This window comes from Ciona intestinalis, unplaced genomic scaffold, assembly GCF_000224145.3.
Source record: "Ciona intestinalis unplaced genomic scaffold, KH HT000184.2, whole genome shotgun sequence".
NCBI classification, from domain to species: domain Eukaryota; kingdom Metazoa; phylum Chordata; class Ascidiacea; order Phlebobranchia; family Cionidae; genus Ciona; species Ciona intestinalis.
In genome coordinates, this window is record NW_004190506.2 from 210,657 (window position 1) to 234,727 (window position 24,071).

Genomic DNA, 24,071 nt, shown 5'->3' on the forward strand with positions numbered 1-24,071 from the left:
TATATGCGGTTAGTCTGGGGCAGTGGTTACGTACATGGAGGACTCTTACGTACATGGAGGACTCTTCATTAGCACCGAATAAAACTTGAATTGAAAACAGAAGTTATTGTAAAAGGGCAAGGGGAAACAATAATGATATAATAGATGATTAATTGATCACCAATGGAGTTGGAGCCGAGGATTCCACGGATGGTGGTGAAGTGGATCTTGTGCTTGGAGGAGTATCGGATGATTTACTCGACCTTCTCATCTTTCCCATCTCCCCTTGCTCCGCACTCCCTTCTACCCTTAGGAGGCGCACAAGAGCAGATTTAGCAGCGTAACTCACTCGTGGATTCTCGCATGATAACAAGTCAAAGTAGATGCCAACCACTGTGTCTATTGTGTTGGGCACTGATGCTGTAAAAATAAAAAGTAATTAGCAATTTTAAAGTTTATCATAAATTTCGTAAGTTTATTAAAAATTTTATGACTTAATTATAAATTTTATGAGTTTGTTATAAATTTTATGAGTTTATTATAAAAATTTTAGGTTTATTATGATTTTTACTGGCTCTTTAAATAAAAAGTTTATTTTGATTTATTTCGGAAGTAATAGACAAACACAGGTGAAAAAAAATCACCAACAAAGTTTCATATGTGGTAACTATACACCAACACTGGTACATCACCAACTACCTGACACTGCGTGAATAACATCCACCATAACTTTGACTGTCACTTCAATCCTTGTAAGACCAGGCAAGCACTGCGGTGTAAGTAGCTTGCTACGTGGTTTGTTTGACAGCAATCTCCAAAATGCCGACATCATTTTAGAAAGAAGTTGTCCATGTAGTTCACCATTGTCAGCAGGCCTGTGTGGTGGCAATGTTAATATTATGCTACTTCTGCTACCAGGCATACTGTAAATAATCCTAAGCTGCTCATCTGGTATAAAACTTAGTAATTAAAAAACATAAATGTATTTCTGATAGTCCTGATAAAGTCTTGCAGGATGGCAGACAAAACCTCAGAAATACAGTCTTTTTTATACAAGATGAGATGCTAAAAACTTGCTTACTTGTCTTGTTTAACTGATGCATCTTCCTCAGGTGAGCTAGCTTCGAGGTCAATGATCTAAAATATTTAAACTTAATTATAACTTCCATAAGTTTATACAAAAAATTTGGTTTCCAAATAAAGTTCATTTTATGCACCACAATGACTTAGCGATATGCGTCAAAATTGAAAAATACCGGTTTTAATACTTAATGCTGCTAGCGATAAAAGCATGTGGGTTCTTGGGTAAAACAGTTAACGAACATTGCTTAACCGAATAGTCAATTATTTGGTTGTCCAAAATTGCAGTCATAGACTATCAGATATAAATTATTACACAAAGTTTTCACATAAGAAATATCCCAAAGATATTATTATAAAGTTCTTGTAAATTATCACAAAGTTTCCTCAAATAAATTATCAAGTTATTGTTTTGAAGTCGTTTTACGAACCTGTACATCTGATTTCTCGATATTTTTACCGAGATTTGTAATATTCAGTGGCCTTCGTCTTGCTATTTGCGACAGGTGACATAGAATACGTTGGAAGCCATCCTCATCTACAAGAGGACATGGGGCAGGAACAGCCTTCTCATATTCAGCAAGAGAAAGCTCGTTTGCGAGAGTTTTTGACGTGTATGTGAGTAACAAACCATCCTAGAAGTAAAATAAATAATATTAATAAGGTGCTATAAAAAGGGTAATGAACCAAATCAGGCCTAAATCCTTAAGGACCTCAACCATATAAAATCGAGGTTCTATAAAAAGAGTGTTGAGGTATTAGGATGAATCTGGTCTAAATTTACAAGTCTTATGAAATACCTTAACATATGACTACAATAATATAACATAAAATGTGAATATACAAAGTTGTGGTAATAGGCCAACTCTAGCCTAAACCCTCAAGGATCTCACCCATATAAAATAAAGGTTCCATAAAACAGTATTTTTATGTCTATGTGCTGTTGAGCAAAGTAGTTAATTGCTTGGTTTTAATCACCAACAAAGTAACAATGTGGTAACTGATATGTTTGGCAAAAATGGTAACTGTAAACATAACGGATTCCCGCTTTAGTTAATAGACAATTAACAAAGTAAATTAATAGATACCAAGAGTAAAGTAATAGGTGCTGTACATGGATATAATTAACAGAATTCTTGTATTTTACACACCTGGTACTTGTAGCATTCAGATTTGGATGAAAACAATTTCACCATAATTTGTTTGACATCGTTTTGAACTTTAAGTGGTAATGGTTGAGTAAGCAAGCAAGAAGTCAACACTGCAGCTTTGTAATGTGTTGACTGTGTTACTAGAACCTGAGGGTATAATCTAAATTATGAGTGTAAAACGAGCGAGTTACTATATTATAAAATATATATATATATATATGGGATAAATCTGGTCTATATATATATATGAGTGTGACTAGGACCTGAAGCAGTATAATTTAAATTATATCAATGTAAAACCCATAATGCCAATACAAACTATATAAATTTGGACAAAAAATACCAATTTTTTTTAAACATGTTAACATATTGCTGAAAGAATAGAAAACTGCTCCAATTTTTAAAAGATACCACATTTGAGATAAAGAATGGAAAAATGGTTAAATAACCCCCCATAGTAAAAAAGCTTATAGTTAAAACTAAAAAAAAAAAATGGGTTAGATTCTAGTCCAATATGAAAATAATACATTAATGTTGCTATACTCTATTCTATGTTGGTAAGGTCCCGCAGCGTGACACGTTACGGGTCCTAGAATTTATGCCAGGATTGGCCCAAGATTAACATACTGCATATGAGGTCGTTTTCTCACCTTGTAAAAGTCTTGGAATGAAGATTGTAAAGCAGTCAAGCAGCATGATAGAATATCATCAGCCATACCTGCAATGAATGGGTACATTTTATTAAGGAGTGTCGAGCGTGTATATACTACACTATATATACATATTGATATTGGTGTATGAATGGTAATTTTTTAAAGTTATATTTAGGAACGTCGAGCGTGTATATACTATACATACATATTAGTATATGAAATTGTATAACACCGTGTTATAACTACTGTCTTGGGCCCGTAAAGCGAAGACAAACAAGTTAAAATTTATTCAATTATCAATAAAGTTACATATGTGGTAACTGGGGTAAAAAGGGCCTAAGCGGGCACGAGATGCCTATAACAGAACCCCCATGTTATAAACTGTCGTTGCCCGCCACAGGGGCAAATAAGTTACATTGATTCATTCAAATTATAACAGCACAACTCACTTGTACTTTGATCTGCAGCCACAGTAGTTTCACTTGATTCCCCAGACACCTCGGAATCAGTGTCAATATTCTCGTTTGTTGATTTATTTTTATTCCCACCAGGTTTTATGGTCGAAGCTCCGGTGTTCGTGGCGGTGCCTTCAAATTTGTTAAACATCAATTTAAATGGGTACCCCCATTTTAAAAACCAAAATACAGTCTTTTAGCATTTTTTCCAAATAACAAAAGTCTAATGAATCGTTTTTGGCTGCTTCAAACACCTGTGTTGCTAGAGAGCAGTATGTGACAGTCCGTCAAAAATGGAAAATTTGCTAAACTATATTTCGTCCCCAAAGAGTTAAACACCAACTTCTATTAGTTTTTGTCTGACAGAAGCTCTATTCCTCTAACCATTCTTTTACACTTATTTCCAAACAGAATTTTAACGATAATGTCTGTTATATTAAGAACTCATTTAACCTGATGGTGGTTCTTGAATTGGCCATCCAAACACTTCTTTTGTTTTCCCGTAGACTTTTATACTGTCCACAATGGTTGTATCATCAGGGTCTTCAGAGGAACTGCATGTCAGTACAATCTGCACAACAAATTCAAAAACATAATTGATATTGCTAAAAGGCATAATTAGGACTTTAAGATATCTTTGCCAGTATTTTTTAAAGCCAGAAGATTTTTACAGATATGTCTTACGACATTTTTTTTTTCAATCAAAACGGCAAATAATCTCTTTCAGGCTTTAAAAGAAATATTTAAAAAGTAAGCAATTTAAACAAAAGCACTTAAATAAAAGAACAATTCTGGTTTAAATCCTACATCCTCAAGGACGGCACCTATATAGGATAGAATATTAACTTACCTTTGCAGCATGTTGTATTGACTCAGCTCTAGTAAGTGGCAGGTCAAACCAGCGAGATCTTGACAGCAATGCACCAAATGAAACATATCGGTCGTTTATATAAACGCACGTTGGGGCAGTGAGGCCTCCGCGATTGCCAACCAACACACGAAGTCCAGTTATAACCTGTATAAAGTAATGTGCTGTTGTTGCTACTACACATAACATAATAAGTAAAAGCTTCTGGTAAAACAGATCGTTTCTGAATGAAGTGTTTCAGTTGAAAGCTGACAAAATAAGTAAGTCTTCTAGTTAAAAGAAAACTTTTACTGAAAAAAGTTTTCTTTGATGACATAATAAGTAAACAGTATACATAGATTTGATTTTTTGGTAATGGGCAAAAACTGGCTTAAATCCTAGGTCCCATGGCTTCGCAATGTTACTCTTATTAAATACAATAGGAAAAGTTTTATTTTGAAACCATTCCTGAATATATCAAACAAATGTGAACAAAACATGTATACTGCAAACATATATACCAATTAAATGCAGGAATTTATTTATAAAGTTTTTAATTTTCGGTATGATAATAACTTTCATGCATTCACCATAAACTTACCATGTTGGAGTTTTTATTGATGATCTCAATACTAAAGAGGCCGTGAGCTGCTACGTACATTCCTAGAAGACAATTAAAAAAACATGGTTTTTATGAACATATACAATGTTTAGTAGTTACATTTGGCGGTTCGTAGGGGGAGGATTCTTCACCGGCATGTAATTACATTACCTGTACTATTGAGACGGTTTTTAATCTGAGCTGCGTTGTACACCTCCAGCAAGTCACCACTAAACTCAACGTCCATTTGATTAAATAGTTGGCAAGATTCAAAGAAATCAACGGGGAAATTTATTTCCTCTGTGTCTTGGGCAGTGGCTGAAAGAAAAAGGTTAACAAAAAAATTCTACAAAAAAAAATTTAAAAATGAACAAAAAACGTATGAGAAATATCAAAAAAAAATTTAGAATATGTAAACTTAAAAGGGCTTTTACCACAACACGTTGATCAGATAGACACAAAAAATAAAGTAAGAATAAAATTTCACTTACATACAGATTTCTTGGACTTTTCTGAGTGTTTTCTGTTTCCATTTCCTGAAGAAATAAACAGTAAATATTTGGCAAATGTTTGTTACATATACTACAGAATGTAAAACTAGCTCAGTGTTAATTAGACTACAGTACTAACTCAATACATATTCCATTCTATACGGGTGAGGAGCATGATGTGTATGAAACATAACACGCGTGTCATAACTACTGTCTTTTTTTTAGGCCACACGGGGGTAAATAAGTTACATTCATATTAATATTCTGTAAAAGTAAGGTCATTATATGTGGATGAGGTCCTGCAGCATGGCATGCCAAGAGTCCAAGAATTTAATCCAGAATTGGCCTATTACCCAAGAAAGTTAAGGACCTACCTAATATGTAAGTTGGTTGAAGCCTGGGATGCAACCAGAATCCTGTGTTATCAGCCGAAGCAAGGTAGATACGTAATGATCCATCTTCACATAGAACTATAACAGTGGTTCTATCCCCAGGGTCGGCTACAGCGGACGAGCCATGTCTGACTGCCACAAGGTCTTGGAACTTTGCTTTACTTGATGTCATCTGATTTAGTTGAAATATAAAGTTAGTGCAATAACTGGCATATTTTTCCAATGACAGACTATATATACTGTCAAGCATATTTACTTGATGTCATCTGAATTTGTTGGAATATAAAGAAACCGCAATGATATATACTGACATGAATAATTTTCCAGTGCATTTTTTTGGTATAAAGACTTTTTTAGGTATAAATTTATTTACATAAATATGCATAAAAGTTCATTTTCCTATACAACACAAATAAGTGAAAAAAACTGTTTTAGAAAATTAGTGTAATGATTTTATAACCTACAAGACTTATTAAAAACAAACCCTATAGAAAACGAGAAAAAACAATTCTTAAAAAAACTTATAAAAAAAAAAAAAAATTGAAAACGACTTAAAATGGTTAAAAACAATTTTGAACCTTGATTTCTTGCATCATTATCTTGTCAGGTTCCACCATAAGAACCATGGGACAACCACCTATTTGTGAGAAGCAAGTTAGCAAGCCAGGATGGTTGATCACTTCAGACCATTCGTATATGGTGCTTGTGCCATTACGACTGTTGTTGTTTCCTGAAGGCTGAAAAAAAGAAAGATAATAAAATAAAGATAAAGAAAAAAGGATAATAGGCTGAAAAAAAATAGATAAAAAAAATAAAGTAGAGATAAAAAAATATATATATAGAATACAGGCTAAAAATCTTTGATTGGTTGGTCTGAAACATGCAACGTACATGCTATATTTTTATATTAGACTGTAGTTTATTCTAGAATTACTATAGTAATTTTAATACTCTGCACTGTAGTTTAAATGGGTTGTAAGGATTTTTGCAGTGGAGGTTGTATTCTATATTCAGTTAAACCATTTTTAACGTATGGTTGACATAATAAAAAAAACATAGTTTTTGCAAGTTGATACAAACCTTGTACTCAATTGAGAATATTTTTGTCACAGCATCGTGGCTAGCAGTGAGCGCCACTGCAAAGTTACGACCTGTTGCAAAGCTGAAGAATAGAAGTTTGAGCATATGAGAGTAAAATATGGATACGCCACCTCCGGCTAACTGTCCAGCACTCTCTTTTAAGTTGATGTGTTCAACCTAGGATAAAAAAATATAAATTGGTTTATTCTTGCGTGGACAGAAAATGGCATGTTATAACACAGATGTTCCGTTTCATACAATTCATGCCAGCTTACGAGTTACAATGTAATTTACTTTGCGGGTGATTGTTCTTTGGGGGAGATTTTTTCATTTTTATAAACCTTATGTAGCTAATACGCCAGCCTATTACACTGGTTATAACATTATTGTTACTTAGTGCTACATTACTACTGGCCAAATAATAGTGTCTTGATTTGTCTTGGTGCATTCTTACTTATATACTCACTGCTACCATTGTGTGCATATGTGTCCTTGGGCAAGACACATTACAGCAATTGTTCCAACCCAGTGGCCACTAATGGGTTGCCTAAATTATCAGCCGCACATAAAAAATTCCTGTAAAATATCCACCCACAAAGTAACATACTTAGTAACTCGTAAGCTGGCAGCAGGTTTATGAAACAGAACACGTGGCGTGTTATAAGAACTGTCGTTTTCTGCCATGCCAAGATTGTCCAAATTATCAGCCACAAAAAAATGAACAAATTCTCAAAACTGGCCAAGATAAAGCAAGTTCCATTCATTCAAATACTCACATTTAAAACATTGGTCAGGTAGAATGTTCCATGCACGGCAAGTGACTCAGGGTATAGGAGTTGTGTGTAGATGTGGCCAGTTGATGACATCACTAATATACAAGTATCCAGTATACCTTTCTTACCACCAATGAATGTAGCATCCCGTATTTTACCAGTTGGTAGCAGGAGGTAATATAATGGAGAAAGTATATCCTGGGAATTGTGAATAGAATATTATATTGAGGTGTTGGTTAATACTGACAGGGTGTTAGTGGGCCAATCCTGGCCTAAATCCTATGTCCTTGACAAGAACCTCATCCACAAAGAATAGAATTAAAAGTATTGGTCTGTAATAAGTATAAAAGGTATATATGCACCTTGTAAATAGGTCTCCTTGTAAAATGCTGGGCAAGATTTTAATATTGGTAGCAGTTTGGTAATTTTGAAAAAATATAACATATTAATTTTGCAACCCTAGATTGTATGATTTTTAGCAGCGGTACAGCTGTAAAAAAATTAAAGAGCGAGTATCGTTTTTTAAAAAAAAGTTGGGTAGTGACATCCAAACCTCCCCTGGCCGGCCCACCACCTCTAAGAGATATCACACACCTTTGAAAGATCATATATCTTAATAAAGTCAGATGTAACAAGCGCCAGTAAAGCTGGAAATGCTGGTAGCCATACAGCTCGAATTATATAGTTGTTTGTAGCAAGTTGTGGGTGAAGAACAAGGTGTTGGGTGACGGAACCCGCAGGTGCGGATGATGCAGCTTGTGAAGCGAATGTGAGAATGTGGCAATCTTTCAAACCACATACAGCAAGAACTTCTTCATTGCATGGGTTGGCTGGGTGGATGAATTGTGTTAACATTATGATTATAGTAATTTGTCACTTGTGGTTGAATGGGTTTTTTTTACAAATAATCTTTTAGCAGCTTCATTATGCCTGGTAGCAGAAGAAACAGAATACAGAATTAGATGCTCGGCACTGATATCGATACTAATATTTGTATATGTTCTTGGGCAAGATAATTATCAGACATTACTCTAACTGGTCACTAACATGTCCCAAGGCACGCCAATGTTGGAGGACCTCATTTTATGGAACAGAACCCCATAATTAATGTTGAGGTAATAGGGCAACTCTAGTCTAATTTCAGGTCCAATGGCATGCCATGTTATAGGACCTCACGCATTTAGAATAGAATTCAACAAACACATATTCACCTGTTAATGTAACCACCGCAAATGGCATTGCAGTTGTGGATAATCTTGTCAAGGTAAGTTTACGTTTGCTTGCATCAGCTTGTTTTAACAACGCAGAGAGTTGAAGTAAAGTCACTTTTCCCTTCTCATGGCTTACAGCTAAGTGCTGTCGCCGACCTATTATAAAATGTATTAGAATTTTTATCCTGTTATATTAAGAATCTATATAAGGTTATGCAGATTTGGGTGCCAGTGAAAAACCCTCCCCAATGTTAACTGCTGAACGTAAAATCCAAACCCCAACTCATATAACTACTAACCCCTATAACCACAAACTTAAAACCTCTAACACTTTCCATAAGCCTCAATCTGTAACATACCAGCAGAATTCTTCACTAGTGCCCACATTTCTTGCTATTTAACATAAAAATTTCCTATCAATCTCTATGTTAAGTTACCTGTTGATGCAGACAGACAACACATTGCCACTCTTCTTACTAGATGAGCGCTGATCAACTGACGAATTGTTTGACCCTGTTATGTAATAAACATTAATTATGATGAAACACAGGTTCTTGTTAGAACACAAAGGAATAAGGGACTTGACTTGCACAGGGTGTTGGGGTAATTAGCCAAATGAGGCCAAAATACTCACACGTTAATATAGAATCAAATGTGCATATATAATGTTGGAGTAATGGACAAACTCTGGCTTAAATCCTGGGTCTCACACATACAGAATAGAGAACTACATACTACAAGCAAATATATATGCTTAATTCTAAAACTATGAATGTGAAAAATATTATTTGGATAATGTTCCCAAGGCATGAATCAGTATACTCATTTTTCTTGAGCATCTGGGATTAAACAAGGGAATAATCTCAGCTTTTTGATTATTAAGTACACCTCACTGCAATCATGCTAGGCGCCATTGCCCAAAAAGCTTCAGTTCCCAAATATATTTTACCATGTATAATATAGAAAAAAAATCTCCCATTTGTGGGGACTAAACCAGGAATACTTTCAGACTTGTGGTGAATCGATTGGTATCATTTCGGTAATCTGTTTTACCACTAATCAATTTTAAACCATTCTATGTGACATGGGTAAGGCTCTGGAGCAAGGTTTTTAACCATAGTTAAGTAACCGTTACTAGAACATTTAAAAGTGAAAGTGGGACACTTTAGGGTTTTAGGGTGTAGGGTAGCTTGCACAAATTCAAAGCAACATACTTGGTCTCCAGTAAAGTTTGCTTTCACATTTTCAAACGCTCCTTCTTGCGAACCAAGTGTAGGGACCATCAGGTTATCAACATTAAGAGAAGGCTTATCCATGGTGTGCAGATCTTGTAGTACTTTGAGGGCACGTACAGCACTGTTACCTGTTAACAACATGAATTGTAAATAACTGTACTATATACTGTTGCACTGGGGACATATCTCAGTGTTTTTTCTACCAGATGAGCCGCTTGGCTACAAGATTATTTACTTATATATTCATATCTTTTCTGTTATTTCAGCTAACAGGCATAATGTAATTAATCTTTTAACGGCTAATTATTCTTTTAGCTGTATAACGTATAAATTATGTATTTCTGATGTTTCGTCTGCCATCCAGCAAGACTTCAGAGAATCATTGCGAGACGAGAGGCTAAAAGATTAATTCCATAACCCTTGACAAATATTCTGCATTGTATTGAATAATATGTTCCACAAACCCCACTGACGGAGTTGAGTTCATACTAATCAGTTTGAACAACTTTACGCATTAACATGAATTGGAACCATAATATATACTTTTGCTGCCAGGTGTATGGCTTTTCAAGTATGTTTTACATTTGATGGATAGGGCCCACACACCCCACTTACCAGAGTTAAGTTTATACTGGTCAGTTTGAACGACTTCACTCATCGCATCCAGGACTTGTAACAAAGTGTTCATGATCCCGTTGATCCTCGGTTGCTCCTCCACGCTCTCATCAACCTCCCCGTCGATCCGGAGCAATCCCAACAACTTCTTCCGGGATCCATCCACCACAAGAGGGCAGTCAAAAGACAATTTGCGTTTTTCTCGACTTTAAAAAAACAATTTTTGTTAAGAATAAAGTTTAGAAGAGGCAAGTAAAAACATTTGTTGGGGATAATTTATTATAGGGTTTTAATACTTTTTAAAATAAATCAAAAGTTTGTGCAAACTATAGGGCGAATAGGCATACTCTAGGGTATTCGCACGATAATTGTCAATTTTAAAAAATAAGAAATCGATTAGACTACACTTACTTAGTTTGTTTGGTGATGATATTTTGCAAGCGTTTAGCAGCAACTACAGCAGTTGGTTGTTCTTCCACTTTTGCTGTTGTTTTCTATTAAATGAAGAGTCGATTTATATCAAATATTGTATAACAATTACTTTATTTACAAATTTAAAAAGTACTAAAATTTGCAAACAAGGTACTACTACTAAGTATAAAAAATTGTAATTTTATTTACAAATATTACATACGTAAAAAGTATATTTCAAGCATTGGTATAATGTCTTATAATACTGTGGGGTAAGATGGCACATAACTGTGGGGTAAGATGACACATAACTGTGGGGTAAGATGACACATAACTGTGGGGTAAGATGGCACATAACTGTGGGGTAAGATGACACATAACTGTGGGGTAAGATGGCACATAACTGTGGGGTAAGATGGTACATAGCCGTGGGGTAAGATGACACATAGCTGTGGGGTAAGATGGCACATAACTGTGGGGTAAGATGACACATAGCTGTGGGGTAAGATGGCACATAACTGTGGGGTAAGATGGCACATAACTGTGGGGAAAGATGGCACATAACTAGGGGTAAGATGGCACATAACTGTCGGGTAAGATAACTGTGGGGAAAGATGGCACATAACTAGGGGTAAGATGGCACATGACTATGGGGTCAGATGGGATACCATTAGTAACAAAACCCAGCATTACCTTGTCCTGTGCATTAGATGTTGCGGATGTAGATGAACTGGGGGGTACAAGAGTTGAGGACGATGTACACGCTGATGCGGGGCGAGATGGGTCGGAGAACGCCGAGATCCCTGACGCCACTTTGTCGCTTCCTGGGACTCTTTTAACCAAAGCCTGGATGTGCAAAAGATTGAAATAAATGTTATTTGGATAAAAAATAATATATGTATTAGTGGCACACCATGAGATCTGAGAATTAGGCCAGAGTTGGTCCGATCTCCCTAAAACAACTATTGATGTATAGATAAAATTGTGAACAAATAAGAAAAAAAAGAAAATAAAAACCTATTATAGTTTATATCCTCTGCGCTAAATAAAAAACAGTTAAACTTAGATTAAGAAACTATTGGATATTTGGATATTTTGCGCCAAAGGTGTCCATCTTATATGAACATCCCTACACACCTTGCAGGACTTGTTTTCCTTTGCTCCACAATCACAGAAAAAAGATCCAAACTTTGCATATGAGAGGTCGTGACCCTTGTGACATACTTTGGCACAGATAGTGCATACACCAACCCCATCCACCATGTCACATGTGTGGCAGTGGTACCTAGGAATATATATTGAAATAAACAACTAAATAAGAAGTGGTTAAAATAATTGAGAAAAAGGGAATAAAAAATTGAAATAAATTTACTAAATAAAGAAAACCAATAAAGTTTGACACAGTAGCAGGCCTACCCTGGAATTTTCTGCTCTGCATTAATCAGTCAACATTGGCATCAAATTGGTTTTAATGAATGCAAATATAACTTCTAAAATGTTTGGCGCCTATAAATTTCTATGTGAGTGAGGCCTTTGTCAAGGACCTGGAATTCAGGCCAAATTTAGCCCATTAATCCAAACATTGTACATGAAAATTCTATTCTATATCAGGTTCTCTGTTAAAGCCTTTATTGAACCAGGGATTAAAGCCAGAGTTGGTCCATTACCCTAACCCCCAGAAAGGCTTCTATAAATACAACTCTTACCAATGTTGGTTCATAAACTTTTATAAATATATGTTGCAATTGAAGTCCTTGTTTTTATGAAATTCAAGCAATTCAAGAATGTTCATTTTTAGTGGTTAGTTAAAGTAGGATACCCATGAAGGCTTTTATAAATACAACACTTACCAATGTTGGTTCATAAACTTCTTCTGTGTAACTGTGTACGTGCACAACTTATTCCACAATCCATCTTCTTCTTGGTTGGATGGTTCCTCTTCATTAGAGATGTTGGTCTCATCCTCCTCAAAATCACAATCCTCAAAATCCTCTCCTCCCTCATCATCTGAGAGGTCTGTGGTAAAGTAGATGAAGAATTGTGATTAGTGGCGCAATCAGGGAGGTTTGGGTGTCACAACACCCCTTTTTGAACACAAAAAATGTGGGGATTGTGTGGAAAAATAATTAAATAGGGTGACTAAACAAGAAGATGATGGTTTATAATCAGTGGCGCAGTCAGAACTTCACCTAGATTTTTTTACCCCCATTCTTAATTTTTCCTGGCTCAGCCACTGTGTGCGACCGTGATGAAAAATCATCATTGTGAAACATGAATAACTTAAGTCAGCATTGGCAAAGGGGGATTTTGTAAAAGATATTTCCCACACATTAATGCAATGCATAGAAATGTTGCTCTCAGTACCCGTTTAAGGTGGCTGTACACAGTATCCAGAATTTGTCCATTTTGTCTGTTTTGTCCAGATTTCGCTGCCGCATGCGGAACTCGGTAATGGGTTTGCATGCGATTTCGCAGGCCAATTCGCATGCCGGATATCGTGTACAGCACCCCTTTACACAGTATATATGAAATAACCCTATATACAGTACCCATGGTTTCTCAGAAATAATGTACTGATAACAAACAAATTGTTACCGTCAGTGTTCAACTCTATTTGGTCTTTATCTTTCCTCCTGAGTGCAGTAAGCAGGTCAGCCACATATAGAAGTAATGGACTGCATGTAGAGAGTGATCGTACAACTGGGTTCTGTTGGTCATATATCAGGGTTAAAATATTTTAACTAAATCATAATTAGGCCAAATGTTTTTCATAAAATGTTAAAATTTTAAAATAACTTCTTTTTTTTAAAAACAAAAATGAAGTATTTTTCTTAATTCACCTCTTAAGAAAAAAAAGTAAAAAATATGTATTTTTATTTATTTCTATATTTTTTTTGTACCTCGGCATCAGCGTACAGTAATTTTGTGTTCTCTTCCTTTTTTAGTATCACGACACAAGCGTCGAGCCACCAGAGGGCATAAGCGAGCAGTTTGGAATGTCCGCTTCCATTTCTAGAGTTAGCTAGGGTAGCAAGTATCTGCATAAAGGTTGGTGAAATTATCTGGAGTGTTTCCATGGCAACCTCAGGACTGATGTCAGCGGGAAGGATTGCATTTAACAGAGGCAAGCCAAGTTGTTCGTCTACAGGGCTGGAAAGAAAGTAATTTTTGAAAAACAGAATAAAAACGTAATATTTATAAAATAGAATATAAATGTAACCAAAACACAGCAGCATGGGCATAAATTTATGTGGGTATAATGTCAATAAAGGTTTAAAACTCAGGTGATATCATGTTATAGCAGAAACACTTCGGAGTCTATTAAACAAGCAGAGCTAAATTATGTTGCATTCACCACATTAATCAACGAGGTTCCCTATGTTTGACGACCAAGAGTGTATTTTAACAACATCTCACCAGATTTTACTACAAAAAAACCTGACGCCTATACATACAGATACAGTGAATAAGATAGTGCTGTTTACCTGTTTTTGCTGACGATAAACTTTGAGAGTGTGAGTAATGCATTTGATATTTCCTCCCTCAGATTCTCTCCATTCAAAGAAACCATGTCAAGTTCAAAATGGCCGACCCATCTTCGCATTTCATGCAAGCCAAGGTTAAAGTTACATAGCTGTGCACACACTGGTCCAAGCCTTGCACATGCTTCAGCATCAGGACCATTGGCTGCAATGTAAAACAAATACTTGAGATATCCATATTTCCTCCTATTTATAATATATATACAGTAAAGTTCCATACACCTTGTGCCAGCTTACGAATTACAAGGTATGTAACTTTCTGGGTGTGTTTTCCCCTATGGCTGACAATTTTGACAACTTCCATAAAAAGACGATTTAGACAACACAACCCCCCCAAAAATTTTTTAAACATTTGATTTATTTTAAAGTGCATCAAAAAAATAACTCAAACACTTCCAATCAAGATAAACCGACTTACCTAACCGACATAACCTTGCAATAAACTGAAGCAATCTGTTTGAATAATCGGAAGTAGAAAGCATCTGGTTGCTTTGTAGTAGTTTCACTATATCACCTTTGACAGGGGGGACGCAACCTGCAAGTAAAATTTCACAAACAGGTAAAATTTCACATTATGTAAAATTTGAGTAATATTTTAATTTATAAATGTAACAGTAAAAGGAATGAAATGTTTTAACCAGACTGTAGAGCTACTACAGATAAACCAAACAGATTTTCTAAGGATATCTACGAAAAAAGAGTGTTTGGGAATCGGAAATGGGGTCAAATAATAAAAGTTACAGAACCACTCCTTAATTAATAAACAGCATTTATCTAGCTGGAAAAATATATAACGTTGGTTATATCAGCGGCAGACATCAGGCTGGGGGTATTGTACTAAAGTACCTGAATCAACGTGTAGAAAGACATGTTTTAGGCGAAGAGGGGTGTTTTACTATAAATAAATAGCTGAGCCGTTTGGCTGCATATGTTTACTCATTGCAACTTGAGCAAGATAATAATAAATCGATGGTGAATACAGATAAAACACAGAGGGCAGGAAAGATAATATTTACCTTTGAATGCAATTTTGTCGTCAGTATTTTCACTTGAACTTTCTTCATTATTTTCAGGAACAAAGAACTTGTTCATAGCTCTGTGTGGTGGATATAAATCATATAATACATTATTGTTTGTAGTTTTATTAAAGAAGGGGTATAGTAACCCTGAAACCCACCCTGGCTGCGGCAGTGGTTGTAAGCTGTAAGCTTGTTTTGCAAGTTACATGACACCAAGCATATCAATGAACTGCTTAATATAATAATAAATGACTACTAATATAGGCGTCATATGTTTTAAAATGCAGGGGGGAAGAATGGTTTGACACACATTTTATAATTCAAATTTATCTGCCATACAATAAGACTTCATCAAAGGATGTGATTTTATAACAGATGAGTCACCAAAAAAATATTTACACTGAAGGTGTGTATTTCTGGTGTTTCCTTATAAAGTCTTGCCATATGGAAGACAAAATGTTGGAAACGCACAACATTTTTATGTCAGATAAGCCGCTAAAAGACTATTTAATAATCACTAAGCCAATCTAAATGACTGCCCATTTTTGTGCACCACTGTAGGAGCTTAAAGCATTAACCCTTTCATCTCACCTCTGCATACTATCAAAGTCGAGTAACTTTTCCAATAAAAGCAGATAAGACAGAGCAACGTTTTCATTTGAAATGCCAGTCTTTGGATTGATATGGCTCACCAACATTTCATAAGCACCCTGTGGGAAATTTTTTTTAAAAAATTAAAAAATAGGGAAGTGCGCTAGATAAAATTAAAACGGTACATGAATGTAACTTGCTTTATCCTTGTGTGGGAGACTGGGAGGAATTACAGTCGATATAACATGGGTGTTACGTTTCATACACTTTAAGTTACCACATATGTAACTTTGTGTGTTGTTATTTTTGGGTATGTTTGTAAATAAACACCACAAAATATGGAAGATTAAAACATTCAGCTTACCTTGAGTGTATAATAATGTAAAGTATCCATGAGTTGGTATCCATATACACTTTCAGTTATTCCTTGTAAGATTCTCTCAATCTGATCTTCACAATGACTGAATGAGATATCAGAACGCAATGGGACCAAAACCCCGTATATTTCAGTAACTTCTTGTTTGCTTCTACCTTTCTTTATCTTGATCAGTTTTTGACACAAAGCAAGCTGAAATAAATTATTTATTAAAAAAAAAACGGTTAAAAAAATGCTGAAAATGTAATTTATTATTATAAAAAGCCTAAAATTTACAACATATGTTACTTTGGGGGTTTGTTTGTTCTATTTATGGCTGACAATTTAGACAACCTTTTAGTGACCACTATGTTGGCACTCAAGTTTTACCTAAATGTACCATCAGAATTTCAAACACTGAAACAGCTTCTAAAAAACACAACTTTAATCTTACCATGGGCTCCTGAACATCAAACAATGTCATGAGGAAAAGTTTGTTTTGATCTTTCTTTCCATCTTTCTTGATTGACAGAAAGTGGTTTTCAAGAGTCTGGTTCACTGTGTTAGTCTGAACAGAAAAAAAAAGTGTAAAACAAAAAAAAGGGTCAAAATTAAACATTAACGCAAAAAAAAATCATGCAGCCTAAAAACTTCCATTTCAATATAAGGTTTGTTTATTAATTAAAAAGATAAAAAATGTGTTTTTTTGACCAAATATCATACAATACAATATTTTTCCTTTAACAGGTAAATTAGACACACTATTAGGGAATAGCTCCATACACTTCTTACAAAACAATTTTAATCAAAACGAAAACAAACTATATATATGGGCGAACATGTATTCATACAACCACATATTGGTGTGAAAAATAGAAACCTTTTTATCTTTAGTTTCCAGTTTAAAATTTCTCCACTGATCGTAAATAGCACTGAGAGATGCGGGGATCAGTATTTTTATTCCAGCTGCAGTATTTTCCGAGGTTTCAGTATTAGCATAACGCATTAACACATGCAGACTTGAAGCACTTGACCCTTCATGCATTTCCTCGCCATCGTTGCCAGCAGAAAGCTCAAGAAATTTGGACCTTGCAGAAAAATTGAGGTTATTTTGAACTTTTTTAAATCAGGAAAAAAAATGTTTTTTAAACCCTTTTTCTTTATTGTTATTTTTTATTATATAGTAGGGTGGGGGAGATGGGACAGTTTTTTATTCTATCATCTCGTCCCATTTGGTATTAAACAAAGAACAGTCAAAGAATTATAAAACCGTATCCTCACGACTCTTATAGACCGTTGTTAATTGTTTAAAACAGTTTTTAGTTCATAATTTAAAGATTGATATTTCATCTATTTATATTTGTGAAGTCCCACGCCATGGGTCTTGAAATTTAAGCCAGGATTGCCCACTACCACTCAATTGTGATAAAGAAGCCCACCTGCTCAATGCAGCATGCTTAGTGAGAGAACTAAGCAATGCAGTCAATAGGCCTGTGGCATCTTTCTCATACTTTTCCATGTCTGATTCTTCAGGTATCCAGGTTTTTATTTGTGTGAGAACACATTCCAAAACCATCATCTGAAAATTATAACAGTGTTATATATGCTGATGAGAGAAAAAATGTGTTTGCTTGGAAAAAAATAAGTTAGCCATGAAAATGCATAGGTTTTCTAAAAGAGTTTTATAAAATAAAATTGCTCTATAACAGTTTGTTTAAAGTACTTCTCTCTCGTGGTGAGGCAACGACAGTCGTTCTGTTTAATACACCTCGTGCCCGCTCTCAAGTTACCATGTATGTAACTTTGTGGATGAGTTTTTAATCATGGTTTTATGTATGGCTGACAATTTGGACATTCAGATTTTTGTCGGTTATGTTTCTATAGCAATAGATCGAGTTTTTGTAGTGCTACATTGGCTTTTAAGAAATTATAAGGAATAATTTAGACAATTAATTACCTCTAGTATAGTAGGATGGTTGTTTGCATCATATACATTGAAGTGTTGATCAATATAACATTGAGTTAGGTTAAGTAACTGATGTACAGCAGTAGGTGTTTTCTCTTGTTGTTTCTGAGCATTTTCAAATGTAATCAAGACCTCAGCACAGGACGAAACTTTGTTTTCTTCAATCCTATAGAAAATATATGAAAATAAACTTATGAGAACTGCTGAGTGAAGATTTAAATTTAGTTATGTTTAACAAATGGTGTAAACGTTTTTATTATTCTGTGTATGTTTTAATGCCTAATGTGTTACAACTATTCTAGTTTAGGGACATCATACTAGCAATACATCTGTTACCAAATGGGACAAGAAAAGCAACCCAAAGAAACATAAAAAGCCATTTAAACATTCGACAGGAGATATATTCTGTTAGAAATTATCGCAAATTCAGTATGTATAAAACACCTCTTAAGTAATGTTCTGTTAGAAATTATCGCAAATTCAGTATGTATAAAACACCTCTTAAGTAATGGGCCAAACCTGGTCCAAATCCTAGGGAGATATGACATGCCATTGCTGGACCTTACCCACATAAAATAGAATGTATGAAATACCTTGCTTTAAACTGGTCAGTTAAAGGTAGATTCTTCACCAGTCTGTAGGTCATGCAGAATGCGTAATGGATAATTTCAGTAGCAGGTAAAGATTCATCATCTGTATTTACAAATGTAGATTATAAACATGAATGTATTACATTAGTCTGTTACTTCTGCTACCAGGCATAATGTAATTTATGAATGAATGTGTCTGAAAAACATTAACTTTTTACCGCTATAAGGTTATTTACCTATATATATATTATATATAAATCTTCTGTTACTTCAGTTACCAAGCATAATGTAAATATTAATAATCTTTTAGGTCCTCATTTAGTGTAAAAAAAGTAGTGTATTTTCGATGATTTTGTCTGCCATCCGGCAAGACTTCATAGGGGAAGGCAGAAACACACTGTTTTTTGCATCATAACCAAATGGTACCAGGTTCGAGACTCAACGCTGCTATTACTGACAGAATATGCATCCTTAGAAAGGACACTTAATAGACATTGCTTCAACCAAGTGATCACAAATGGGTTGTACAGTAACTCGGCCATATTGAACATGAATAAATATCCTACCTTGATTAACAGATCTTGTTTTCTTGTTTTTCCCCACCATTGGCTTTGTATGCTGGTATAAACTACCTGCTTCCATGCAACCAAGTAATGCATCATATACTCGTGCATATTCTTCAGGATCTTCGCAAAGTATTTCCATTGCCTGAGGAAGGATAAACAGAGTTACAGCTTGGTTTAATTATACAGAATCAAGTACTGTACAGCTAGCTGAAACAACTATTTTATATGGAGTTCTATATGGGGCTTTAATACCCATGTATTATATACTTTATATGGATCTGTGAATCACCAGTTTCAATTCTATATGGAAATCTTTTTAATTTTTATCTCATTGGAGACCACATAATGCGTGTATTTGAGCACATAATATGTGTAGCTGAGCACATGGTGTCTGTATTTTAAAAAAGTCTTACCATTTTATCCGGTGATCTTTTTTCTTTAGCAAAAGGCTCCCTGGCCCCAGCACTTAGTTCAAAGTAGAAAGATGATTCCTTTGAGGAGTTCTTACTTTTCCCACCATCCCCAGTCTCTTGTGTGCTGAAAGGTCCGCTGGGCGGCAGCGAATTGTCACAACTCTTGTCAGCCAAGCCAGCGGAAAACTTTTTCACAGAATCGTATTTTTTTCTTGTTGTCAGGTTTTGAGTAACCTCCGTTGATGAAAGGACGCCGTGGATTAGGAAGAAGTTCCAATGGACCTTACAATACAAATTACAAGTTACAGCTTGCTTTTAGGTTTACAGTTGTTTTTACTGTCAGTATTTTAATGTAATAGGAACTGTGATTAGAACAAAACACCAAAAACAAATTATAACTTTTTTTTTTCCACTCCACATTTTATTTTTTGATTAAGTTTGATGTTTTTATTGTTTTTTATTTTATTTTTTTCCAAAAGATCATCATTGACATTTCATTAATCCTTACCTGTTTCATGAGTTCTTCTGGAGGAGAGGAATAATGGAAGATCAGGTGATCCAGGAGAATGGTTAACCGGATCGTAGAGATCGGGATTTTGTTTTTTTCATCAAGCAGCACGATGGCATTTGTAACCTTAGTATTTATTATTTAAGTTAAAATATTTATTGTTTAAGTTGAAACTTATTGATCAGTTTAAAATTATTTGTTTTTTAGGTTAAAATTTAGACAATAGAGTAATATACATAGCCATTTCACAAAACAGGTACCGGCCATTAGGGGATAATGGGTCAATCCCGGCCCCAATATTAGGACCCATGGCGTACCATGATACGGGACCTCAGAATACAGCCCTTTAGATCATCTTACTTTTTTAAAGAAAGCTTTCTTTGCATCTGCAGTCAATGTATGGAAGAGGAAAACAACAAGTTGAAAGACTTCAACTTTTACATTGGAGCCAACATCATCTTGCAAACCCTACCAATAACATTTGGAAAAAATTAGACGTTTATTTTACATAGCCTTTTTTGTTACTGTTCCGTTAGTATTCTTTTTGTTTAATTAGAATTGAAGCCATTACGTCACAATCGTCATTATTACTGTTCAATGTCTGTTGCAAATAGAAAATTTTTGATTGAAGTTTCATTAAATTCAAAAGTACTAATTTTTAACAAAAACACCAATTTTTAATTTTACGAAAATTTAAACGTAATAATGAAAAACAAAATTAAAAAAGTCATGTTTTTACAAAAAACTAAACCATTAACTTACAGAATAAACATCCACTAATAGATTGGTGAAGTTCAACACAGCTTCATCATTGCTGGATGACTTACTTGCTTCTTGCTGTCTTTGTATTAAAATCTGAATCCAATATTTTGTATAAAATGAATTGTTTGAAACCCATATTATATTCAGTATTCACACAACTTAATTGCTCCAACCCAGTAGTCATTAATGGGTTGTCTAAATTGTCGGCCATGCACAAAAAAACAATTACCCACAAAGTTACTAACATAGTAACTTGTAAGCTGACACAAGGTGTATAAAACAAAACATTCGCGTTATAACGACTGTTGTTGCCCCACCACGCGAGGATAAAGTAAGATACATTCATTTATTCACAGTCATTCATGTTACATTACATTAATGTTACATTCATTCATACTACATTTATTCAATCACATTCATACTACATTACATTACCTGAGCAAGTATAGACATCTCATAAGGTCCAAGTAACAGCCAGCTATTTTTCGGCTTTTCCAATATTATCTTCAATAGTTCATCACTTGCGTTTTTTGCTGAACTTTTTGCAACGATTTTACTCAAGAGACCCATAAGCTCAATGCCTGATAAATACAACATGGGATTTATTTACTTCAATTAGAAAAACAGTATATACAATTCTGTTCCTGAGATTTTAAATTCAAAACCTTTTTTATGAAGTTCTTATTTTAAATCTCTGATTTATTTAAATATTGCCATTTTATTCAATAGAAATAATATACACAATCCTATTTCTCCGATTTTAAATTACAAACAAAAATTGTTTTTTTTTCGTATTTGAGTCTTTGTTTAACTGAGAAAAAAAGGAAAAAACAGTATATACAATTGTAACCTTCAGATTTTGCAGCATTTGAGGCCCCGTCAATCATCTGTACCATAGATATCAATTTCATTAAAACGTCCGAAGTAAGGCTGGAGAAAAAGTAGCTGGAAACACTGGAATTTTGGGAGGAGAGAAAACGAACAACTAGAGTTCGGAATAACTTTCCGCAAAAGTCAAGAATCTGAGGATAAAGAATTTAAAAGTAAATAATATTTAATAATAAGTGACGCGGCTAGGGGGTTCAGGGTTCACAAACCCATTGAAAAAAATGTAAATTTATACCCCTTCCTTATTTTTTAGATTGTGAACCGTTATGCAGCAGGGTAAACGTGTTTACATGGGAAGTAATATTTAAACAATTTGTCTTCACAGATAAATATAGAAACTACGTTCATGCCACTTACACCAGATTGGGTTGAAATCAAAGGGAAAAACGGGATTGGTTTTTCAGCTTGACTTTGATCAGATACTTGATGTTTATGAGCCCTGGAAAATCAAATATAAATCTCATGATCAAAGACGGAATTTTAATAGATTTATAAACTAGTGGTAACCAAACGTTTGACTATTTCCCTCCAATTAAATATAAATATGTTTTTAGCTGTAAACATGTTTTAACAACTGTTGTTTTGTCGCTATATCCTGTTTTTTTGTTTAAAATATTTCAAAATGTTTGCTACCATAATCAAAGAGACAAATAACAGTTATTGTTATTTTATATTATTATTATTATTTCTATCCAATTAGGGGTCACTGAATAAATGAAAACTTCTTTACCCACACAGGCTCCTATAACACGGGTGTTCTGCTTCATACATTTCATGTTAGATTCAGTTACATTCAAGTTATATTCATTCATTCATGCATTACCTTCATACTATCATGTTTATAAATGTCTGATAACAAAATATTAAATATTGAGGTTCAGAATACCTGCTGGATCTTGCTGATGTTTCCAGTGATGGCAATTGTGAAGCAGGTATTATGCAAATAGGGGCTGGGTAGAAGTTCTCACCAGATAATAACTTGGTCATATATTCACCAAGAATATACGAGTCAAGACTGGATGTATCTGGTTTAAGATTGTAAAGTTTTGCACTGTGGCGTGGGGTTAAGAGAATTTTGCACTGTGGCTTTTTCAAAAAAACAATTTTTATAGGAAAAACATTTAGGCGCCAAAAATAAGTTAGAACTTTGCACCGGGGTAAAAAGCTAGAAATGTAGGCAATATTCCCCTTTTTACTTATTTTACTATACTAGCGTATAACCACAACAGTTACAATACTAAACAAACACATTAATTAATGAGGTTCCCCATGTTTTTACACCTTCTTGCACCCGTAATCGTAAACATACCAGCAGATGAATCTGATTCTTCATTAGAGCTTGTGCAGTCGTATGTGTCGTCAGTGCAATCACCATCGTCATCTGAAGCACCGGAATCATGTTTGGATGATTCTATGCAAATTTTTGTATCTTAAGTCATGTTAAGTGGAGTAGCCAGGGGAGGGTAAGGGGCAATGACAACCCCCTTAAAAAAGTTGTTTTTTTTTAATTGTGTATATATACTGTATACTATATTTTAAAATAACTTTTTTGAAACCCCAAGCTTATTTCTTTCCAACTTTACTACTGGCCATGTTATTTAAATTTTAAGCGAAATTTAGGGTAACATTTGTAGTTTTGTTGTCTAAATTACTGTGCCAAATTCAATAGACATTGGTAGACACCAAGCAAGTTGCACTTTTTTTGCCATGGCTACTTATTATGTTTAAAATCCATTACAATAGTGTAAATAACTTATTAACTTACTCTCTGGTTGATGTTTCACTTGTTTTGTTGAATGAACTTCTTCAAAGCAAGCATGTGCTGAGTTGACTAGCAGAGAGACCACCTGGTACTGAAATGTATTGAATAAATTAAGTTGTGATTAGCACAAAAACC

At 34.6% G+C, this 24,071-nt stretch overlaps 1 protein-coding gene across 6 annotated transcripts in view; it reads right to left on the bottom strand.

Annotated features, from left to right (window-relative positions):
- The window catches only part of LOC100185140 (E3 ubiquitin-protein ligase UBR4-like), a 61,176-nt gene that overhangs the window by 32,653 nt on the left and 4,452 nt on the right, over window positions 1–24,071 (bottom strand). For 4 of the 6 annotated variants that reach the window (XM_026839282.1, XM_026839280.1, XM_026839281.1 and 1 more), the window contains exons 11-57: window positions 23,940–24,027; window positions 23,484–23,585; window positions 23,061–23,199; window positions 22,532–22,613; window positions 22,137–22,308; window positions 21,722–21,867; window positions 21,287–21,379; window positions 20,885–20,992; window positions 20,525–20,650; window positions 20,017–20,298; window positions 19,604–19,745; window positions 19,041–19,140; window positions 18,439–18,613; window positions 17,921–18,060; window positions 17,362–17,569; window positions 16,936–17,049; window positions 16,491–16,694; window positions 16,127–16,245; window positions 15,533–15,612; window positions 14,935–15,051; window positions 14,460–14,661; window positions 13,875–14,124; window positions 13,570–13,681; window positions 12,825–12,990; window positions 12,112–12,259; window positions 11,668–11,820; window positions 10,975–11,057; window positions 10,564–10,769; window positions 9,928–10,076; window positions 9,151–9,226; window positions 8,714–8,869; window positions 8,097–8,332; window positions 7,506–7,700; window positions 6,730–6,906; window positions 6,228–6,386; window positions 5,632–5,821; window positions 5,258–5,302; window positions 4,938–5,084; window positions 4,767–4,828; window positions 4,169–4,333; window positions 3,772–3,889; window positions 3,313–3,450; window positions 2,861–2,928; window positions 2,211–2,357; window positions 1,491–1,694; window positions 1,061–1,116; window positions 679–854 (exon numbers count right to left, since the gene is read on the bottom strand). In XM_026839282.1, coding sequence (XP_026695083.1) covers window positions 679–854; window positions 1,061–1,116; window positions 1,491–1,694; window positions 2,211–2,357; window positions 2,861–2,928; window positions 3,313–3,450; window positions 3,772–3,889; window positions 4,169–4,333; window positions 4,767–4,828; window positions 4,938–5,084; window positions 5,258–5,302; window positions 5,632–5,821; window positions 6,228–6,386; window positions 6,730–6,906; window positions 7,506–7,700; window positions 8,097–8,332; window positions 8,714–8,869; window positions 9,151–9,226; window positions 9,928–10,076; window positions 10,564–10,769; window positions 10,975–11,057; window positions 11,668–11,820; window positions 12,112–12,259; window positions 12,825–12,990; window positions 13,570–13,681; window positions 13,875–14,124; window positions 14,460–14,661; window positions 14,935–15,051; window positions 15,533–15,612; window positions 16,127–16,245; window positions 16,491–16,694; window positions 16,936–17,049; window positions 17,362–17,569; window positions 17,921–18,060; window positions 18,439–18,613; window positions 19,041–19,140; window positions 19,604–19,745; window positions 20,017–20,298; window positions 20,525–20,650; window positions 20,885–20,992; window positions 21,287–21,379; window positions 21,722–21,867; window positions 22,137–22,308; window positions 22,532–22,613; window positions 23,061–23,199; window positions 23,484–23,585; window positions 23,940–24,027 — 6,721 coding nt within the window. Of the gene's footprint in view, window positions 1–160; window positions 400–678; window positions 855–1,060; window positions 1,117–1,490; window positions 1,695–2,210; window positions 2,358–2,860; window positions 2,929–3,312; window positions 3,451–3,771; window positions 3,890–4,168; window positions 4,334–4,766; window positions 4,829–4,937; window positions 5,085–5,257; window positions 5,303–5,631; window positions 5,822–6,227; window positions 6,387–6,729; window positions 6,907–7,505; window positions 7,701–8,096; window positions 8,333–8,713; window positions 8,870–9,150; window positions 9,227–9,927; window positions 10,077–10,563; window positions 10,770–10,974; window positions 11,058–11,667; window positions 11,821–12,111; window positions 12,260–12,824; window positions 12,991–13,569; window positions 13,682–13,874; window positions 14,125–14,459; window positions 14,662–14,934; window positions 15,052–15,532; window positions 15,613–16,126; window positions 16,246–16,490; window positions 16,695–16,935; window positions 17,050–17,361; window positions 17,570–17,920; window positions 18,061–18,438; window positions 18,614–19,040; window positions 19,141–19,603; window positions 19,746–20,016; window positions 20,299–20,524; window positions 20,651–20,884; window positions 20,993–21,286; window positions 21,380–21,721; window positions 21,868–22,136; window positions 22,309–22,531; window positions 22,614–23,060; window positions 23,200–23,483; window positions 23,586–23,939; window positions 24,028–24,071 lie in introns of all 6 variants that reach the window. The other 2 variants (XM_018816392.2, XM_026839279.1) reach the window with 2 other exon arrangements.